The sequence below is a fragment of the Protopterus annectens genome, chromosome 1.part0 (assembly GCF_019279795.1).
Source record: "Protopterus annectens isolate FY-2018-M chromosome 1.part0, PAN1.0, whole genome shotgun sequence".
In the NCBI taxonomy this organism is placed as follows: domain Eukaryota; kingdom Metazoa; phylum Chordata; order Ceratodontiformes; family Protopteridae; genus Protopterus; species Protopterus annectens.
The window spans coordinates 622076899-622099917 of record NC_056725.1 but is presented as its reverse complement, the minus strand read 5'-3'; the positions used below and the strand labels follow the sequence as shown (position 1 = coordinate 622099917).

The following is a 23019-nucleotide window of genomic DNA, read 5'->3' as shown; positions in this document are numbered from 1 at the left end:
GTTCATCTGAATGAGTACTTGATGCTTCCTCTCTCTACTCCAGTATTTCTTCATTTGATCTTGTATACTATTCCACATACATTAAATACTTCTGCCGAGATTCACATGAGACACAGATTAATCACCAACTACCTTTAGCCCAAATAACTATTTTAACTATAGCATTTTAACAAGCCTTTAATTCCTAGTGGGAGAGCTAAAATTAAAGTGCAACTCAGTTAGCCATCATCCTGGAAGTCCTCTAGCCTGGATGACAGATTTAAGGCTATCAAAGTGTGGTAGAATTGACAGTCTGTTTTGTTTTAATCTCATCATCTCCAGGTATCTACTTTCAGAAGAACAGGTGTCCCTAAAGACCAACACACTCCTCTGTATTACTTATGACTTTACCAAATGTTTCAGCATTGTGGGAGAAAAACAGAAGACCAAGAAGAGTACACGCCTAGCGTCTGAATATACTAGACTATGATGGAGAATCAATTTATGTCATGCAAATTTCTCTCTTTTTGAGGGCATAGCAGACAATGGCATCTTCCTTTTTCTTTTCTTTCCTGTTAACTTTGCAGTTAATGACGAAGTTTCCCTTGGCTCTGATTTTGTAGCCAACAGTTGATGATCTGTGTACAACACAGACACTTGCTACTTGCTGCCAAAAAGCTACTATTATGATTCTGAAATACTCTCTAAAAAAAAATCTTAGGGCTGAATTGTTTAAAAGCAGTTCTTAAATTTTCACATGAACAATGACATAGATGCATATTAATATTAAATAAAACAAGCCATGTTAACACTTTTCATTATATATATGCATTATGCATGTATGTTATCTTTACACAATTAGCATTCCCTTGAGCATTACAGAAATTGCTCATTTGCTGTTTCCTTTTAACACCTCTCTTCTCCTCCTGAACATTATTCTGCATGTACTGTTTCCATAAATTTATTTATATGTAATTTGCTCCTTCCCTTTTTAAAAAATCTCACCCTCAAGCTGTTTTACCTTCTTTACAACAACAGTCACAACAACAACAGTCACTACTTCACTTACAGCAGGTTTAGATTTTGATGTCCATTTTCTACTAATTACCTTTTTTGGCAGCCAACTGCATTACATTTGATAAGAACTTAACTGTGTCTGGAAAATTCAAATCTTGCATTCCATCTCAAAAGAAACATTTCTTTAGTTAACAACCATTTTCTCCATCACCATTTCTGAAAAAATACTCCGCAGAGAATTTATAAACTCTACCAACTTGTTACATTCCAAAAACAAAAAGTCCCCATTACCCCTCTCTTTCCCATCATACCTCCAGCATTTGCTACTACCTGAGGAAAAATTCTCTGAAGTCTACTTGGGGCAGAAAAATACATATGCAAATACTTCTAAGCAAAAATCCTAAACCTTCTGAAATGTGCTGTGTACTTTGGAGCCATACAGATATCCTCCTCCTGTTCCTTTGTATATTGTCTTTCCATTCTCTCTTCCTATACTTTTATAGCCTCCTCTAACAGATCTCTAGTTATCATGCAATATTTTACATGCCCTAATAACTACACCTTTTTAACAGCAACTTGTATTCTAGACTCAACTAAAATTCTACCAGACTGGTCTTGCACTTAAACACTTCTCTACCTACAGAATGAAAATAAGAAGTTATGTACCTACCATAACGTTCCATGTTAGTTGTCTTCTCTCGCCTTCTTTCTTGCTTGATGGGTTCGGAGCCGATCCTCAGCTCCGACTCGGCACTTGCTTTAGCTCGAGAACTCCTTTTACCAGCTCGAGGCAGCCCCATATCCCATGATGCAAGGCAGTAAGTACCCAGATCTCGTTTGTTGACAAAGGGCAATAACACCAAGCATAAAATACTTCCCAAAGGAAGAAGAAACTTACAGATGGAAAAAGGACCAGGTTTGAATGGTCTTTAGCATAATAGTTTCTTATACAAGGTCTGTCCAGGCCAGGGGGAAGGAGGGAGGGTCGCAAGAAAGAAGGCGAGAGAAGACAACTAACATGGAACGTTATGGTAGGTACATAACTTCTTAATGTTAAGTTGTCAATCTCGCCTTCATTCTTGCTTGATGGGACCGCGTCCGTAGCACCTCTATCCTGGGTGGCTCAATGGAACAAACTCTTGAGGACTGTAGAGCCAAAACTGGCTCTGTCGCTGGAGGCCAAGTCCAATTTGTAATGGGAAACAAAAGTGTGAGGAGTGGCCCAAGTGGCCGCTGCACAAATAGTGTCCAAAGGCAGTCTAGCTTGAAAAGCTGTAGAAGTAGCTAAACTCCTAGTTGAATGTGCTTTAGGTTTTGAGCACAGCTGTTTTCCCCTGATCGTATAAATTTCAGTGATGACCGAAGAAAGCCATCTGGACAAAGTCACTTTAGAAACAGGAAGGCCTTTTTTATTATCCGCATAGGAAACAAAAAGTTGATCAGATTTTCTAAATTTTTTGTTCTGTCCAAATAATATCTAAGCTGACGGTGGACGCCAAGATAATGTAGCTTTTGTTCAGCTCTATCTGAATAGTTAGGAAAAATACAGGAGATCAATGGATTGATTCAGATTGTTTTTGAAGCGACCTTAGGTAAAAAGGATGGATTAGTTCTCAAAGATACTCTGTCTTTGTGAAAATCAAATAGGGGTCGAACCGAATGAGCATGAAGTTCAGACACCCTCCTGGCAGATGTAATAGCCACTAGGAATAAAGTTTTCCAAGAAAGATATTTCAGGGAACAAGAAACAGCTGGCTCAAGGGGAAGAATCAAGGATGTCAGCACTAAATTTAGATCCCACTGAGGAGGAGGATTCCTGATTGGAGGCTTTAGTAGGAAAATTCCTTTCAAGAAGGCCCTGCAGAGCCTATGGGACATAATATTATGATCTGCTATCCCGACATGAAAATTAGAAATAGCAGCCAACTGAACTCTGACTGTGGAAGAAGAGGAGCCTGCATGAAAAATCTCTGCTAAGAAGTCCAGAACTGCCTGAACAGGGGCAGTAAAAGGATCAATATTTTGGGCCTTAGCCCAATAAGAGAAACGTTTCCATTTGCTTGTGTAAATCCTCCTGGTAGAGGATTTTAGTGAAGTTACTATGATATCTCTAACTGGGTTAGAGATCAAAGGAAGCCTGGCTAAGGAAGGAAGTGGAGCAACCATGCTGTGAGGTTGAGAGAAGGGATTGACCGGTGCAGCTGACCGGATTGGTGAATCAGTAGATCTGGCACTGGGTCCAGATGCCACGGCTGCACCAAAAGGTGATGATGGAGGAACGGAACCAAACTTGTCGAGGCCAGTAAGGGGCAATGAGAATCAATTTGGCTCTCAAACGGTAGCTTTCTGGATCACCTGAGGGATCAGAGGAAATGGGGAAGGCATAAAGAAGTCCCTGGGGCCAATCCTGGGTCAGAGCGTCTCTGGGGATGGCCTGATAGAGGGAAGAGGCTGAAGAAGTCTGGACATTTGCTGTTTTGGGGAGTAGCAAAAGATTGCAACATGGACGACCCCATTCCAGAAAAATCTCTTCCGCTATGGATTGCTTGAGAGACCACTCGTGAGGCATGAGAATAGCTCTGCTCAATCTGTCCGCTATAATGTTGGTTTTCCCAGGGATATGCGTTGCTACCAGAAACCGATGAGAGGAGATCGCCCATTGCCATAGTCTGAGCGCTTCTCGACACAAGGGGTAGGACTTGGTTCCGCCCTGTTTGTTGATATACCAAACTACAGACATGTTGTCTGTGTGGACTGCAATTGTCCCTACGGGAAGAAAGTCGTTGAGGGCTTGCAACGTTAAAAGCACTGCTCTCATCTCCAGGACATTTATGTGCAGATGGTACTCGAACGGTTGCCACGCCCCATGAACCATCCTGCCCTGATAATGACGCCCCCACCCGATCAGGGAGGCATCCGTGGTGACAGTGGCTATCGGGGACGGAGGTACAAAGCATCTGCCTTGGTGAACCTGAGACGATGTGATCCACCAAGCAAGATGTTCTTTGCATGTTTGTGTCACCAGAATCTGGTGACGCATTGGGAGTTGCTGGTATGACCACTGTGTGAACAGCATCCACTGAAGGAGGCGCATGTAGAATCGAGCCGGGGAAGAAGAGTAATGGCCGCAGCCATGAGACCTAATACTTTTAGAACCATTCTGGCCTGTACTTTCTTGCTGGCCAGAATGATCCTGACATGAGTCTGAATGTCTGAAACTCTTTGTTCTGTAAGGGTAGCTGACATCCGAACAGTGTTTAAGTTTGCCTATGAAGGTAATAGACTGGCAGGGCGATAAGGATGACTTTTCAAGTTGACTGAGATGCCCAAATGAGAACAAAGGTCTATTGTGTAATCCCTGGCTTGTATAAGCTGATGCCTGGTGGTGGCTGACAGGAGCCAGTCGTCGAGATACGGAAACACCTGGAATCCTTGACGTCTCAGGTGAGCCGTGACCACTGCCATGCATTTGGTGAACACTCTGGGGCTGTAGTGAGACCAAAGGGCAGGGCTCTGAACTGGAAATGACTGGACCCCAGCCGAAAGCGGAGAAATCTCCTGGAGCGTCTGTGAATTTTGATGTGATAGTACGCATCCTGAAGATCTATTGAGCACATCCAGTTGTCCTTCTGTAAGAAGGGCAGAATTGACTGAAGAGTGACCATTCGAATCTTGTCTTCCTGACAGACTTGTTGAGTCTGCTGAGATCCAATATTGGTCTCCAGTCTCCCGTCTTTTGGGGACCAAAAGAACCTTGAGTAGATTCCGGCTCTGAATGGTCTATTGTAACTGGCTGAATGGCTCTTTTTTGCAGTAGTTTTGCGATTTCTAACTCTGCAATGTCCCTTAGACCGGGTGGTACGTCTGGAAGGGAACTTGAGGGGAAGGGACTTTCCTCGAAAGGAATTATGTAACCCTTGGATATGATCGACTGTACCCATCTGTCTTGAGTGAGGGAATGCCAGGCTTCTGGGTACAGTGATAATCTTCCCCCGACTGCCTCCAAGGAGGGACAGCCGGGCAACACCTCAGGGATGCTGAAAGGGCTTATCAGAGAGAGGCTCCCTGTTTCCCTGGTTTTTCGGACCCCCTCTGCCTCTAGAGTGGCGTCTGTTGTTGTTACCCCTCTGCCTCTAGGGGTAAACTGACCACGTGAATCCGGCGTGACTCCTTGGGATTTACGGAACCACATCTTACCACCCTTCTGTCCTTTGGGATAAGGCCTAGAAGGGGTGGAAAAACGGACTCCAACAGCAGAAAGAGTCTTGCCGTCCTGCTCACACCTGGTCAAGGTCTCTTCACCTGAGGGCCAAACAAAGCTGACCCATCAAAGGGAGAATTTGTGAAGGACGCCTTAAAGGGATCCAAGAAATCACATAGCCGCATCCAGGCTTGGCGCCTAAGAGCCACACCTGTGCCTGCGGCTCTACTCGCTCCATCCGCAGCATAAGATATTAGCCGCATGGAGGAGTTAGCAATGGAATTGAGGGTTCCTAGCTGCGAAGCAATCTTTTCTTGAGCCCCTGCAGCTGTAGGATCCTGAACTACTTCTCCCAGCTCCTTCAGGATATCTCTCTGGAGTCTGGTGAAGTGACAAAGATAATTCAGCTTAAGCATAGCAAAGGTCGCTGAGGAAAACATCCGCTTGCCGTACCTATCCATGGTCCTAGCGTCCTTATTAGGAGGATGGCCGGGCACGGAAGGATCTGCAAGTTCCTTTTGGTGGCCGCAGCCACCACCATGGCATCAGCGGGGACACCCTTGGTAAGGAATTGTTTGTCACTAGGGGCAGTGATAAATTTAGAAGGCCTCCTAGGGACTGGCTCTACAGAGTCAGGAGCTGTCCACGCCTTTCGTGCAATAACCTGCATAAGGGGGTCGAAAGGCGGAGACACCCAGGAGGTGGAGGGCCGAGATCCAAACGCCTCTAGGTATACTGACTCATCCTCAGAGGGATTGTTGGTGGGCCAGTTTCCCTCTGTTTCAGAAGTTCTAGGATGTCTGAAAAGGAGACATCCTCAGAGGGGATCTAGGGGATCCCTCTGACTCATCAAAGTCAGTATTCGACGTGACAGACTCTTGGGAGTCTACATGCTTCCTCTTACAAGTCCTCTTCCTAGGAGGATCTCCAAACATCAGGAGAATCCTCGGAAGAGGGGAAATTCCCAATGGGGAAACCTGAGGCGGAGGATCTCTGGGTCCTGTAGCAAGAGAAGTGGCAGAGATGTCAACAGGTACAATAGAGGGAGGAGCTACGGGAAGAGACTGCTGACTGATACCAGTGGCCAGTACACTCTTCATCACCTCGAATGCTCCTCCCAGGCAGGTCCGAGAGAACCCGCCCAAGAGCTAGGAACTCCAGGGACCACCGAAAGGGAAGCATCCGAGGCAGATGTTGGAGCCGAGCTCACCAAGGCCGAGGCTCCAAGGGGAAGAGCGGGTTCGGACAAGGGTCCGATGCCACTCACCCCCTCGGAGGAGACCATGGAAGCCCGACCACCGAATCCCTCTAAGGAAGAGGAGATAAGAGTAGAGGCTGAAGGAACAGAAGGGGGTATCCGTCCTCCAGCCGTAGCAGTAACTATGCCCGAAGACTCCAACTCCAAGCTCTGGGGTAGAGTTGAAGGAGGAACTGTAACGGGATGTGGACCAACAGTCGTCTGCTGAGACGGACTGTGAAGCATTTGGGCCAGTACCTGTGACTTGAGCAATCTGCTGACCACTCTCTAGGTCATGGTCAGACAACCTGGATGACCTTGAAGATCGGCTCCGATGGCTCCGTTCCGACAGAAGAGGTGAAGCCGAGCCGAAAGTATCGGCTCCAAGGAAGGAGACCTCGACCTCTTCCTGGAATGAGCCATCGGAGCCGACTACGGATCCTGTCGGAGCCGATTTCGGAGCCGACAGAACGCCGATGTATCGGCTCCAGCTGGAGCCGATACAGCCACCAAAGTAACGGTGTCGGAGCCGACACCCATGCCTGTGCCACATGGGTGTCGGAGCCGATCGGAGCCGGCATCGGCGGACAATACAGTTTCGCACCGATGGCCATCGCTGCGAAGGCTTAGTCAAGCCAGAATCGGCTCCAGCCGAGCCGATCTCGACTCTGTACGAGTGGGAGCCGAGGCCGCAGGCTTAGAAACAGAAGCCTGGGCCTTGGAAACTCTTGCTGGTTTCGGTGGAGCCGACTTAGCCGGAGAGCCCTCCGGCTTAAGAAGGCCCCTAAGAACCAGTTTGTTATCTCTCCTGCAGGACTCTCTGGCTGAAGGAGTGACAAATAGCACAGGAGTCCTGCAGGTGAAGAGGGCCCAGACAATACAGGCAAGAAGTGTGACCGTCTGTCAGAGACATTTTCTGACAGCACGAGTCACACTTCTTAAAACCTGAAACCCTCTCCTTTGACATGGTGCCGACACACAAAACACACACACACCAGTCAAAATAAAATTAAATTACACAAAATACCAAAAGGTATTCTATAAAAACACCAACACACACACCCTAACAGGGGGGGGGGGTGGGATAGGGATAACTAAGAACAAATTCAAAAGACAGGGAATTTCTGTCAGGAAGGGATAGAAATTAAATTTAAACTATAAAAAAATTAGTTTTTGACTAAAAAGGGGCTTGAAAATCACAAAGTGAAACAACTTACCAGGAGCTGGTAAAAAGAAGACCTCCCAAGCGAAGCGGCAAACGAGATCTGGGTACTTACTGCCTTGCATCATGGGATATGGGGCTGCCTCGAGCTGGTAAAAGGAGTTCTCGAGCTAAAGCAAGTGCCGAGTCGGAGCCGAGGATCGGCTCCGAACCCATCAAGCAAGAATGAAGGCGAGATTGACAACTTAACATTGATTTTTCTGATGCAGAAACTATTTTAGAAACAGTGGCATGCACATAGAGTTTGGTGTATTATTAACACCCATCCTCCGAACCTTTCAAGCAGGTAATCATCACAAGATTCTTAAAACTGAACCCACACTGCTCTTGCCTTACTTTTTAAAGGCAGCTGAATCAACAATGGTGTATCCTTTTTTTTTTTGGCTGGCTTAAAAATTGGCGTTTTCACCACAACCTACACATATCATATATCTTTTCCTCTTCACAGGCAATTACTAAGCTAATGACCCTAAACGGCCGGTTTAAGCCTAGCCATGCTTCCCAAATTATTTGACAGATTTTGATATTACTCATTTTACTGGAGTACAGCTTAGGTATGGGTGACTGAAAATTTACAACAACCTTTTTCTAACAGGGACATAGGTGGAAGACCAGGGGAAAACTTATGATTCCTCATCCACGGATGCAAGTTCTGCTTGAATAAACACAGGGAATAACTCTGTTTCACACTGATGGAAATCTTGTTCCAGAGAAGGAGTAGTCTCTGTGACACATACCTGTCCCACCAACATGTCTTATTTATGTTGTAGATGAGGTTTAGGTCCCTAAATAGAGTGTTTCTAATGCCAATTGCTCTGCAGATATCCAACAGATGCATAAGGGCTGGATCAGAGGATGATCTGAAGACCAAGCATAGACTGCCTCTTAACAGTCTGTAGGAGGCCAAGGACAAGAATAAGACTTTGAGGGAGTCCACATAGGACATGTTGTACTAGATGTATTACTTTTGTGATGAACTTCTGTGGACACTCCAGATGTTGTATATGCCTGGGCAGGTAAGCACCAAAGGTGGCACTGAACTTAATGACTGGTCTAATGAGGGCTAAGTACAATAGAAGAATGGCATCTTTGGACCTAGATGCCATATCATTGCTTATAAGCTGTGCATCATACAATGATTTCCTTGCACAGACAATACATGATGGTCAAAAGCCAAGTCACAGTCTACATGATTTCCTGAATCTTTGACCACAATGTCAACTCTTAGGAATTTTTTATCAATGTAATAATTTTCAGGAGTGGTTGTCTTTTCAAAAGATACAATTATACATTATTCACACTGAGGTTTACACAGTGACTCTGGGACCAGCCATTAGTCTGTGCCAGTCCTTCTTGAGGAGGTTTGTCTCTTTGGGGGATTTTATGCCTTTGCCTACTTTGCAATCATCTGCAAACTTGGTCAGCTAGAGGCCTCTGATGCTGGCCCTGATTTCACGGAAGTACATGACAAAAAGGAGTAACCCCAGCCCAAAGCCCTGGGGGACACTACTAATGACTGGCCTTTTGTGGAGATAAGACACAAGAAGTCAGGACAGGTGAGTCTCTCTCTGTGAGCCAGATGGTTATCCAGTGGATGACACAGAGATTTATACCTAATTTCATTACCTCATCTACAATATCTAAGTGGAGTAATGTATCAAATGCTTTGACCAGGTTAAGGTTGGCAGTATACACAGTTTTGCCCTCATCCATTGCTTTGGCGACCTTCTCAAGGAAGTCCACATGTTGAGTAAGGTGTGACCTGCCCTTCATGAAACCTGAGCTGGATCCAATGTCTGAAGGTTTCTGATGTCTTTATCATGCCCACGATTATTCTTTCCATGGCTTTACATATGACAGTAGTCAGGCATATGGGTTGGTAGTTTCCCAGATCTGTGGTTGGCCCTTCTTTGTGTAGACTGGATAACAGATGCAGTTGCCCATTCACTTGGCATAAAGCCTGTTTGGAGGCAATGACTGAACAGTGCTCGATAGGTCATGTTCCATGCTATTAACTCCGAGTACCATCCCTTGGCGCCTTGGTGCTTACATCTGAGCACTCTCTGAGGTGCTAGAAATTGTATGCTGTTATACCAGAGGGCCTTCCACAAATGCGAGTAACTTTACAGTCACATTTTAACTGCACTGTTAAAAACTAAGTTGAAAAAGCACCTGAATTTTGTCAGTTACCTTCTCAACTTAGTTTTCATTGTGGAGTAAGGTAATGTTCATATTTAATTTTATTGAGAAAATTGGCTTGCTATGCACTCCGTATCTTCTTGTGATCACAGCAAGCCGATGTGTGTCTGTGTGTGTGAGACAGAGAGTGAAGGTTGGGAGTGAAACAGCGAACATCTGAGACAAACATTGTTTGTTTATTCAATTAAAGTTGTTATTGGAAGCCACTGTTCAGTTCTTTGGATTTTTTTTTTTATATTAAAGTACATATATGTGTAAGTGAGCATGTAAGAGAAATGATTCATTCTTCTGTGGAAAATTCCATTTGTTTTCAGTTCCTATGTCATTCAGTTTAAGAATAAATCCTGGAACAGTGCCTGAGGTGTATTGCAAGCATTTCAACCGCTAGTGCACTTCAGTAATGATCGTGCCCCATAATGCTTTGTGCACTTGGTAACCGCTACTGTTAAAACGTGCCTTATCAATCCCCTTATACTTAGAAGACTTACTGAAAAAATTCTCATCTTCCTCCAGTTATAACTTTTGGGCCTTAAACCACCTTCTCACCACATGTGTTGCAAAAAGATTTACTCAAGCATTTAAGAAGAGCGCCAAAGCTATGAGCCATGACCGTAAACAGTTACAGTTCTAGGTAGACTAGTTTTCCAAGGATATTGAAGCCACTGATGCTGCTGCAGCAGTTCTGCATACGAACAGGAGCTTGGTCAAAATTGGACCTATGGAAGCCTGATGTACTGAGAATAGTACGTAAAAAGCATTTCAGGTATGTGAATGACAGCCCAGACTAGTATTTTCCAGTCCAGTCATAGGGAAAAATGACAATATACCCTCTGCCTACTATGGGTACTTCACAACAGGACCCAGCAATTTATGTGCTCTCCACACCTCATTGGGTCTCCTAATGTAGTTAGCAGTGGACAGGTTACCATTCTGTTACCTCACCATACCTGGATGGCATAAACCAGGCACCCACTGAATGAGCCATTTTGAAGAACTGTGTGAGATTTCATTGATGGCCACAGGAGGTACTACTCCTGAATAGTTTGTGAAGAATTTAGGAGGTGGAATAAAAAAGTCTTAAAAAAGAATCCTATTTGGATTTGATTGTACAATAGTTGAAGTAAAAATAAACCGTATTAAACTGTCTAGTATTTAAAGTTATAATCACATATATAAATGCTATGGTCATTTTGGCATCATAGCAAAATGTTTGAAGTTTGATGCATGCATACACACCTAATGCCCCCACCGACAGGTGTGAAGTAACTCAGCCACTAGCCTAAGGTTATAGAATGACCTCAAAAGTGCACAAGTCTGATGTGTCTGTTCTGTCTCTGTTCCTGCTGTTCACGTATAATAACTGAAAGATAAACATAAATAATTTTTTTCTATTTTTAATGTTCTGTTCCTGCTATTTCTGCTTTTGTAATTCTAACCTGTATCCTACAGCTGTGGGTGTAACCTGGTATATTAAATGTATTTATTTGAGCACAGTTTCTGTTTTTGAGTAAACTACAAAATTATGCAACATTTTATTGTCCTTGAATTCTCTCATTTTAAAGATGAAAACATTAATGTCATGAAAAATTAGTCCATGGTCAACTGCAATTGTAATTTGGGTGTTAAAGTTTAACCCTATGTACACTACATAGAGCTTGATGTGTTGTTTTAGTGGTGTGCTAACTCTAAGTCAAATCTAAGTTTGTTATCAGTGATGATGCCTAGCCTATACAGCTATAATTAGTAGTTTAGCTGCTTGAATACTAGTGATATCACTTTATGCAGTGGATGAGGTAGCTGTTCTGGATGCTTTGTTAGTCTGTACTTGACAAATTGTTATCTTTGACTGTGTTTAGAACTTATCTAGATATCTTCAGTCTTGTTTCACATGATTAAAAAAACTGCAGTAAGTGGAGGAGTGAGGCTTGTTCGTGAACTCTGCAGAGCAGGTTGAAGTCCTCCACATATCAAATCCATTTCAAGTATGAGCAATGATTCTATTTCATAAGCACACATGATGAACAGTGTAGTGTCAGGAACACAGCCTTAGGGGATGTTTTTTGGACTGATTACTAGTAATATTTTCTCAGTGGGCAAACGGTTTCTTATTCAGTAGCCAAAGTTTAATTAAAAGTTGTGAACTTCAATGGCTTTAATAGGAGTTCACGTCTACTTTAGTTGACACTTATTGGGTAAAACATATTAGGTCCAGATTTAGGGCAGCAGCACATTTGCATTGATTGAGATTTTTTTTGTTTCCCCTTAGTTTCACCACAAGGTTGGGATGCAATGGCTAGGCTTAAAAAGGCCCTTGTGGTTGTTAGCCTAGTAAACACCTATGAACCTGTATTACATATTATATAATAAAGCCACCTATTCGGCCTTTCTGTGTACCCAGACACCCTTCCATCTAAATGTACATTAGCTACACTGTCATGCACCCCAGGCAGATCTTTCCAGGGATCTACGTGTCAAGTGGATAACTTACATATGATATAGCAAAACATGTTTGAGTGAGAGGAAAGGCTAAGTGAGATATGTTGTCACTGATTTTACACTAGTTGCAGCACTGATCAAACAGATATTTTGAACAATATTTCTACCTTTGTCACTTATGTGCTTTATTCTAATCATAGGGATGGGTCAGTCTGATAAGTTATCACTACTTTTAGAATTTCCTTCATGGATCAAACAGTTTAGATATTTCTGATGTTATTTTTGTGGGCTCAGTAATTATGCAAGTGTTATACAACTTTTGCTAAATTACTCTGGTCTTTTCCTGACAGATGGTAATGACTCAGTCTTACATTACACTTGCACCAGGAATGTAATGAATATCTGCTCAACAGGTTATGTGCAGCAATTATCACCTTTGTCTGAGCATGCAGAACCTTGCAGTAATTAAATCAATTCATTATCACATTATTAATTTACGTGCAGTTACTGAGTCATAGGTTCATAGGTGTGTACTAGGCTAATAGCCCTAGAGCCTTTACAAGCCTAGCTCATAGGATTACCCTGGCATTGTGCCACCCAACCTTAGTTCCCAGTGCCTCTGTTGAATAGAGGCCACTGGAGTGATCCCCAGGGTGAATTTTCTATTTCCCATATACTCATCAAGATTTCTCTTGAAGAGGGCCAGTGAGGTGCTCTGTTTGACATGTATGGGAAGTCTAGTCCATAACATGGGCAGTCTCTGAGTTATGAACCTGTCCCTCCAGCACGTTCTGTTGATTGTGGTAATGAGGTTGAGGTCTCTGGAGTGTGTGGTGCAGAGGGATTGGAATTTCTTTAGATGTAGCATTTCTAACAGAGCTGGGTCAGACATACTTTGTAAGTCAAGCAGAGATCACCTCTAAGTTGGCGATACGAGACAGAATAGTTGGAGTTTTTTTGAGTCTGTCCATATAGGACAAGTGTTTAAGGCCTAGGATCCTCTTTGTGAGGTACTTTTGAGGCCTCTTCAGTTGTTGCAGGTGTCTAGTGAGGTACATGCCAAATGGGGCATTGTACTCGATTATTGGCCTAATGAGGGAAGAGGAGAGGGAGACAATGACCTCTTTCTTCCTGAATGCAAAACCCTTAGTAATGACATGTGCCACATCAAAGGACTTTCTGACCACAGTGGCAATGTGGTGGTCAAAAGAGAGGTTGCTGTCAACCTGTGTTCCCAGATCTCTTATAATGCCTTCTGTGTTCAGTGGACTACCATTGATGTGGCAATTCATGGGAATAGGGTTTTTCCCCAAAGGGGATGACGACACATATTTAGGCATTGAACTTAAGGCCATGGTTCTGACATCAGTCATTGGTCTCAGTGAGGCCTTTCTGTAGGATGTCAACATCACTCAGGAGTTAATAATGGCTCCCAACTTGCAATCGTCTGCAAACTTTGTCAGCCAGAGTCCCTTCGTGTTGGCCTGGGCTTCAGAGAAGTAGATACCAAACAGGACAGGACCCAGGACCGATCCCTGTGGGACTCCACTTGTGACTGGTTGGCAGTCTGTCTTGGAGTCAGCTACTTTCACACTGTGGGTTCTATCTGTGAGCCAGTTTGCAACCCACCTAGTGATATAGGGGTTGATGCCTAGCTTAGTGAGTTTTTCTATGATTCCTCAGAGGGGAATGGTATCAAAGGCCTTGGCCAGATCAAGGTAGGCTGTATGAACCACCTTGCCTTCATTCACAGCTCTGGTGATTGACTCAAAGAAGTCGACCAAGTTGAGCAGGCATGATCTCCCCTTCACAAAACCAAACTGTGTGGGATCCAGAGTTTAGATATTCCCTATATCCTTGTTTATTAGGTCCATGATGATGCGTTTCATAGTTTTGCATATCAGACTTGTCAGGCTAATGGGGCAATAGTTCCCAGGGTCTATAGTCACTCCTCCTTTGTGGAGAGGGATGACTATAGCTGTGTGCCATTTGGTAGGGACAAAGCCTGAGGTGAGGCTGTGATTGAACAGTTCACACAGGTGAGGTGTCAGTTCACTCTGTTGTTCATGTAGAACACAGCCAGGGATATTATCAGGTCCCATACAAGCTGTATTCTTGGCCTTGGACAGTGCTGTTTTAACCTGTGCAGCAGTAATACTGGGTGCCTGGCAATCTATTGGTATTGTGATTGGTCCTTGGGGGGGGGGGGTAAAATTAGCACTGAATCTGCTGGCCAGTATATTGGCAATATCTGTTGGCTTGGTATAGGAGGTACCATTGTGCAGTAGCTCAGAGCAAATCTAGGTATTGCCGTGGAGATTCTTTACATAAACATAGAAGGCCTTGTGGCTGTCTTTACTATCTGCTGCAATTCTGTTTTCATAGCTAGCTTTAGAGGATCTGATGAGGGATCTCAACTTTTTGTTGAGGCAGATAAGGGAGTTTTTCCAGTCTTGGGACTTCACCTTATTCTGCATCAGTTTCCTCCTTCTGTTGTAGAGTTTGTTTATGGCAGGGGACCACCAGATTGACTTCCTTTTTTTGAAGGAGAGCATCTTGGTTCTTTTGGGCATGGCAAGATCCATGCATTTGTGTACGTGTCCATACAGTGCACTGGTGTATGATTTGGTGGTCATGCAACTATTCTCCATTTGCATGGGTGCTGTGAAGTTAGGCACCTCTGTCTTTAGGAGCCCAAAGTTAGCTTTGGAGAAGTTTGTCATGGTGGTTACCTTTGCGGTCATTATCACTTGTCAGGTAAAACCATCAGCAGCTGCCACTGTTATTCACATTACTAATACTTGTTATCACATTGCAAGCACGGGTATGGGACGAGTTCAGGCACCTAGGCAGCGAGACATCTCCCTGTGGTACATTTGACTGGGGAAACATGCCTGAAGTGACAGTAAGCTGCAGAGAAATATGGCCGTTTGCAAATTCTCTGTAGGCAAAGAGAAGAATGTGTTGCCATGCCCACAGCTTCAATAACCAAATACACAGGGGGAAAACAATGTCCATGGTTACCAAGGGAACATGAGACAGCAGGAAATATGGCAGGCCTCAGCAGCAGGCTGGCCAGAAGGCATGTCAGTGGCAGTAAAAAAGCAGTGCACAATGGGCAGTGCCTTTACAATCGGTGTGTGTGGACCACTACCCCCTTCACAGTGTCTAGGGAACATTACCAAAAATGCATACTGGAGCATAAATGTGACTACAGCAGCCTGCAGGATTTCCTCCATGCTGTAGCACACTTCTACATGTTGTAGTTACATACATATGTACTGTACACTGAGCACAACACTTATTACTTCTTCTGCCTCCATGCATTTGGTTATTAAAGCTGTGAGCATGGCAGTATGTGCATCTCTTTGCCCACAGATAATGCACAACAGCCATATTTCTCTGCAGCTGACTGTCACTTCAGCCATGTGTCCCCAGCTAAATGTACCACAGGGAAATGCCTCACTGCCTAGGTGCCTGAACCCGCATGGGACACTCCAGATGCCTTCAACTGCCACTGATATTTTTCATATTTTGTTGTACAAGTCTGACAGGGAATTTATCAACATGCTGAGTAAAACCTCATTTTAAGATGGTAAAATAACTATCTGTATGCTGTACACATGTACAAATATATCAGAGTGTGTTTATGACTTAGGTTGTGAAATGTATTACATTGTTTCATATTTTGGTAAATAACTTTGCTAGGGAACATGTCAACATGCTAAGTAATACCTCATTTTGGAGCCAGTATTAGTACTTACAACATGGTAAAATAACTGTGTGTGTATGCTGCACATGTACAGATATCACAGTTTGTTTAGGACTTAGGTTATGAGAATTATAATATTTTTTCATATTTTGTAAATAACTTTGCTAGGGAACATGCTAACATGCTAAGTAATAGTTCATTTTGAAGCTTGACACTGAGCCACACAATTTGTACACTGATATGTAGGCTCTGTCTGTTACAGGTGAGGAGATATTATGCTTTGTTTAATTAGCAGATGATGAGAAATATAATATTAATCATATTTCTGTGAATATTTTACTAAAGGAGCATCATGCAGTAAACATTCATATATCATTTTAAAGCTGACATTCATACAAATTAATTACAAATTTTATGGGTTTAAATGGTTTGTTCTCCAAGTAATTGTGATTTATTTTACCAAAAAGGTAAAAGATGTGCATAAAATCATCATTCCTTGGCAAATATTTAACAATAATTTGGATACACATTATTAACATTTACACCAATGGAAAGATCAGTGCCTACTGAACAACTTTCACATTTACATTTTTAGTCTAGCTCTTATGGTTAAACAGTTATGAGCATTTGTTTTCTGTATGGCATTACAAATGGATTATTTGAAAAAGAGCTCAGGCTGCACTGTTGTTCCTATAGTGGAAGTAAGCAGGCAGCATTTCCTGAGCTGCTCTGGAATAAATGAGTTAAAGAGACATCCTGGAATATTATCAGGTTCTATCATTGCAGTGTTTATAGGCTTGGAGACTGCACTGAGGACCTGTTCCCTAGTGATGGTTGGGGGTATTTCCTGAGAGGAGTCTATGGAGAAACCGGGGTAAAACAGAAGTTTATCATCAGTAGATTTGCTGTAACCTCCAGCTCAGTATATAGTTGTTTCAATTTATTATTATTTCAGCACACCGTGTACTGCTTTGGAGGTTTTGGACCTTGCTAAATAATGTCTTGTGGTTGTCATTGGCATGCATGCTCTAGGCTATTGATCTGTGATGATCTTTAGAATCTGCCTAGCCCTAAAGTCCCATGAAATTTTTAGCCTTTGTAATTTAAATATTAATAATGCAGAGCCACGGAGAATATTAACATGTTACCACTATCCATAAATGACAAGACTAATTTAAATACTAATAACAGAGAGTCAGGGAGAATATTAACATGTTATCACTATCCATAAATGACAAGACTACTAAAATTAGGGAGAAATTATTCACAGTCTTAACTACATAGGAGGCAACAGCTGATCAACTTTTCTGAAGGCCTGGATTTTGTCTAAGTAGTATCTGAGCTGTCTGTAGGCATCCAGAGTGTAAGAGGAATACATTTTCTTCCCCAGCTCATCTACTGCTTCCCCATCCTTATTAAAGGGAATGTGGTTAGCAGCAGTAAACTGTTTAACAGAAGCAGTTTTGGATAAAGAAATTACATCTGGATCTCAGGATTTGAAAACAAATGCTTGCAAGTCTGATATACCCTGAACGACCTGCCAGACTTCCTAAAAGAAGGAGGTTGACTATCCGGTAAGCTAGAAACTACAGCAGGAAACATGAGGAATTGATGCAGAACTTTGCATTGCCAGCTGTAACACATCATAATACATTTTCTGTGTTACTGGAATTTTATTCTGCTCCATGTTAGTAATGCATGTTAACCCTAACCCTCCTCTAAGCCTAACATGCCTCTTAACTTAAAAAGCCCTTCCTGTAACACTGCAACTATTCAAACAAATTTTAACTGAATGTGGTCAGACAATGGGTACTGCACCAGAAAAGTAAATGTTTCTTTTTTCAATGTACTTAGTGTCATTTTGGTTTTTTGTAAGATATAATGAATGGTCGACATACTGTGGTACGTCTTCAGTGTTAACTATTCAAATAGAATCATATATCTCTGTTGATGCAATGTGTCATTACCTATTTCAGTAGTTGCATTATTTTCATCACTAAATGTATACAATTACGTGGTGCTTTTGTATCTGCCTTACAGCCTGGGTCATGGCAGAGAAGGGTCTCAAATCAGCTCACTTACCCAATGAATAAATCATATATAGATACCATAAAGACAAAGATAAATAAATGAACGGATGTTCTGAAGTATCTCAGGGTTAATATTATACATTTACATACAGAACAGTACTTGTAGACTGAATATAGCTCTGAACTGTAAATATACGTTCAAAGTCAAAAACATTACTGTAATGTCATTACCTGTGCAAAATCTGTCACAGTGATTATATAAATAACTCCAAGAGCATGTAAAGCTTATAGCTGCAAACTTAACATCTGCTTCATCATTTTTAATATTACACTTGTTAATTTTATATGAGCACTAACACCAATATCATCTTCAAATTAAAAATTATATTTTATTCTAGATTCAAATAATCCTGTATTCCCTTAGCATAGACACCAACAGAAATTTACAGTCTTTAGAAATGTAATTTAAAAACTGTATTCTTTAAGTCAGTTAAAATAAGTTTACTAAAATCTGCAACCCAGTTTTTTTGCATAGACACCAACTCAGACAGGGTATGCACTTTTCATTTTCTTCCTTTATTATACACATTTTGTCTTTAATGAATGATTTTCCTCCAGATGAATAAAAAAAAATGACCGATTTTATTCTCCAATGACAACATACTCTTCTTCGTGTCCTATTCTGCACCAGTACAGGACAGTTTCACTCCCAAATACATTACAAAATTAATGAAAAGTAGCTTATTATCACGGCTGTAAACAACTACAACTATCATTTACTCTCATTTACTACTTGGCTAACCACGGTCAGAAATAGACAAGGAGAATAAATCTGTCCCTCCAGCATATCCTATTTAAGTCGCACGCCAGTAACCTAGTAATCTCCTATGATCCTATAATCTTTAAACAAAACAAATACAAAATAAAATATATAACATTTAAAAGAGTTGAACAGAATTATTTTATTTTATTTAATGAACAAAAATGTAGAACACAGCACTATAGCAAACCAATAAAAGGCAAATGGCAAAGAGCAGTATAAAATCCAAAGAGACTTTTATTCGAACACAGGTAAGCGCTTTTGCGATAAAATCACTTCTTCAGACCATACAAGAAACCAGTAACATCTCAGATACTTAAAATACAATCAATTAAATATCTACCAGTAAAAAACATGCAGATACAATAGCCATCATTTTTTTTTTAAAGACACAGCTTTCTTTTAAGACAGGAACCACAGAAAGCTATTGCCATAAAGACACACATAGCAAGATACCCATTTAAAAAGCTTTCTTTCTTTCAGAACTGGCATAAGAGGTACTGATTCATTCAAACCTGTACCGCTATGTTCTGATAATTTAAGAATCCATCTTAATTCTTTCCCTTTTATCCACTAACCATTCGTTCAAGTTTATGACAGTAGAAGTAATCTATGAATGTTTTAGGTTGGGTGATATCACTAACATCACAGAAGGGAAAGAATTAAGATGGATTCTTAAATTATCAGCACACAGAAGTGCAGGTTTGAATGAATCAGTACATCTTAGGCCAGTTCTGAAAGAAAGCAAGCTTTTTAAATAGGCATCTTGCTATGCGTGTCTTTATGGCAATAGCTTTTTATGGTTCCTGTCTCAAAAGAAAGCTGCATCTTTAAAACTTTTTATGGCTATTGTATCTGCATGTTTTTTATTGGTAGACATTTAATTGATTGTAGATTTTATCGCAAAAGCACTCACCTGTGTTCGAATAAAAGTCTGTTTGGATTTTATACTGCTCTTTGCCATTTACCTATTATTGGTTTGCTGTGCTGTACATTTTTGTTCATTTTATTTGGTTTGTGGTTGAACACAGCTTTGCGGTCAGCAGGACTTGTTTCCCCATATTATTTTATTTAATCTTTAACCAAACAAAACACTGATCTGCATGGGCCATTTTCAGTTCAGAAGAGTAACAAATGTTAAAAATGAAATGATTATGTGTTAGAGCAATTCAAATGAGGAGGCAAAAGTACATCATAAGTTTAATGCAGTACATACAATATGTACAGTATTTTTTTTTTTATTTCTTTTTTTTCAAAGCTTTATTTTACTTTTGTTTCATTATTTTGGTACAACATTTACAAAAAACATTTTACTGAAACTGGTCAGCATACAGAGACAAATAAGGCCAATAAACATTCACATAACCAACCAAAACATTTAAAGCTTACTTTCTTAATATGACAGGAGACGTTATACTATTAAAAGATACATGACATTCTTAACTGAAGTAATTCAAACTATCGTTAATGGCACAAAATTGAAAAATCAGTAGTTAATAAAGAAGATAATATGAAAACATCACATGTACAACTATTTACATATAGTGCTACATTCTTACACTATTATTATTACTATATTAACACTTTGAAGTAACTATAAAGGAACTGAATGAGTTAACTCCTTTGAATGGACGGACTAGCCATAGTACTAGTATAGGAGAGTAGGTGTAAAGCCATTTTATATTATTTCAGGATACAGTCTAAGGTTGTACTCCAGAAGTTAAGGTATTTCATGTGTTTGCTAATATTTTCAGTAGTTACTTTATGGGATAGACTATACTTGGATGCCATCTTTGCAAAATTTTCCCAGTTTGTTTTAGAACGGTCCAACCAGTTCTGTGTTATATAAAGCTTAATTAGCATAAAGAGAGCACTCTGGACTCTCACTTCATTAGTGGGAAGGCCCTTTTGACCCACATGCAATATAGAAAATTCCCATGGAAGGATGGATTTCCCGTAACCCATTTTTTCCAGTTTAATCCTAAGTGAGTTCCATAAGCTCCGTGCATATTTACAGTACCATAGGATATGCAGGAGGTCAGCTGTCACTGTGGGGCACAGAAGGGGCAGAGAGGTGAAGTATTTGGAAAGAAGCTGTTAAGACGCTCTGGGGTATAATATGCATTATTATTTATCATTAATTGTGCATATAGTAATTTCTTGAATGGGGCAAACCTGGTTGTATTATTTATTGCTTGGGAGAAGTGAACCTCTGTCAGTTCTGAGTTTTTGTTTCTCCAATACTGTGCAAATGTAATAGAAGATTGATATTTAATGGTTGAGATAAGCTGTATATAATTGACAACATTTCGTTTTTAATTTTTAGACACTTCTGGAGGGATAGGGCAATGTTTATTTCTTCCTGAACCTCATTAGGGAAATTACCCAAAGTAGATACTAACTCTTTGATTTGTCTCAAAATTATTGTATATTTACTATTAAGTTCAAATTTTATTTTTATGTCCTTTAGAGAGTTATCCTTAATGGCATAGAAATCCCAGACATTTACATTTTTAATTTGGGGAAATTGGTCAAGATTTATCATTTTATTACCCAGTTTTATATTTGGATTTAAATGAATGGGTTGCAAAAGAATATGTGCGTTTTTTGGACCTAGTGAAGAGAAGAGCTTCTGTAATAGACTTATTTTATATTTGATTAGTTTATGTAGTTTCATGTCTTTTAACACAGGTTTATTTATGAAAGGTATTGATTTGGGATTTATGTTACACAGCTTTATATGTGCATGCCACAGACCAACCCATTGGGGGAAATGAGTAGAGCTAATTGCATTATGGTCGTAAATGGAATTATCTGTTCTGTATTATGAATGGATTATCTGTTAGAGCAATTCAAACGAGGAGGCAAAAGTACTTCATAAGTTTAAAGCAGTACATACAATATGTACAGTATTTAAATATTTACTTGTGTATGATGTAATGGCTACAATGCAGATCTGTACACACCCTATTTGGAGATAAGATCAAGTACCTGAAAATCACTTTTTGCTGAAAGTGAGACATACAATTCTTTATTATGCAGGGTGCAACATCTGGAGAGATATGACCATTTGTCAAACAGGAAAATGGATTGGGGACAAACAATACAAAAGTAAAATAAAATAGTGAGTAAAAAATGAAGTTTCTGTCTCAGAATGCAAGGAACATGTTACAGTAAAGCCACTGTATTAATATCTATACCAAACTTATCTCATAAAATATGCAATGAATATTACTTTTGTGCACTGATGACAATCCTAATTTGATTACCCTAGCTTTACAATTACCTGCTTATACTATTTCTACTTTGCATAAGTGTAATATGTGCTGTTATACTCTTAATAGCTACTTGATTTGTCATATTTTACCACTTCCATATAATTTTCTTAATTGTACTGTGGAGCTTTTCTCCCAGGGCCTCCAGTAAAAAAATTCTCAATTGGACTATCCTGATCAAAGAATGTCCACTAAATAAATATAAATAAAATAAATCATTACAGCAAGTGTTAAGATAATCTGTAATCCATATTAAAGAATATAAAACCAATGTTTATAGATAAAAAAAATATGCATAGGTTCAAAAATGAAGACCACATTACAAATGTTTAAATCTTTACATAGCTTACCTTAGCCCCTGGTCTGTTTCCCCATAGTCATCAAGGTAAGGAGGAGGATAAAAGCAGCCTTTTGTTTTCCCAGCTAAAAGGAGTATTTGACATTCTCGAACCCTAAAAAATTTGTATAACATCTCAGAATTTTCATAGCAAAATTTTACATACCAAAAGAAGTCATTTAACCAGCTGTATGACTACAGAAATGAAGAATATTAAAATATGTTATGCAAGTGATAAAATGACTTGTCCAAGATGGTTCTTAAAAGACAACATTTCTTGAGAAGAATCACATGGCAAATGACTATGGATTTCAAGAAGAGAAAATCATAAAAAGCCTTCCTCAATCGCACATATAGAAGCAAAAAAATATTACCAGTGAAAGTCATGATCCTCAAAGCTAATTATGACATTTGCTCTGTTGTTTCAAGTTACCAGTGGCAATGATTTATTTCATGTTATGTTTATTTGTAAGACTGTAAGCTGGAAGTACGGGTTATGAAACTAACAATGGAAAGACAGACAATAGGGACTGAGAACAGGTGACAGCAAGGTG

General features: G+C 40.6%; 1 protein-coding gene across 3 annotated transcripts in view; it reads right to left on the bottom strand.

Moving 5' to 3' along the window:
- Nucleotides 1-23019, bottom strand: part of UBR2 (ubiquitin protein ligase E3 component n-recognin 2) — a 5196118-nt gene that overhangs the window by 140998 nt on the left and 5032101 nt on the right. For all 3 annotated transcript variants that reach the window (XM_044061864.1, XM_044061881.1, XM_044061872.1), the window contains exon 46: nucleotides 22479-22580. In XM_044061864.1, the coding sequence (XP_043917799.1) occupies nucleotides 22479-22580 (102 nt within the window). The remainder of the gene's footprint in view (nucleotides 1-22478; nucleotides 22581-23019) is intronic.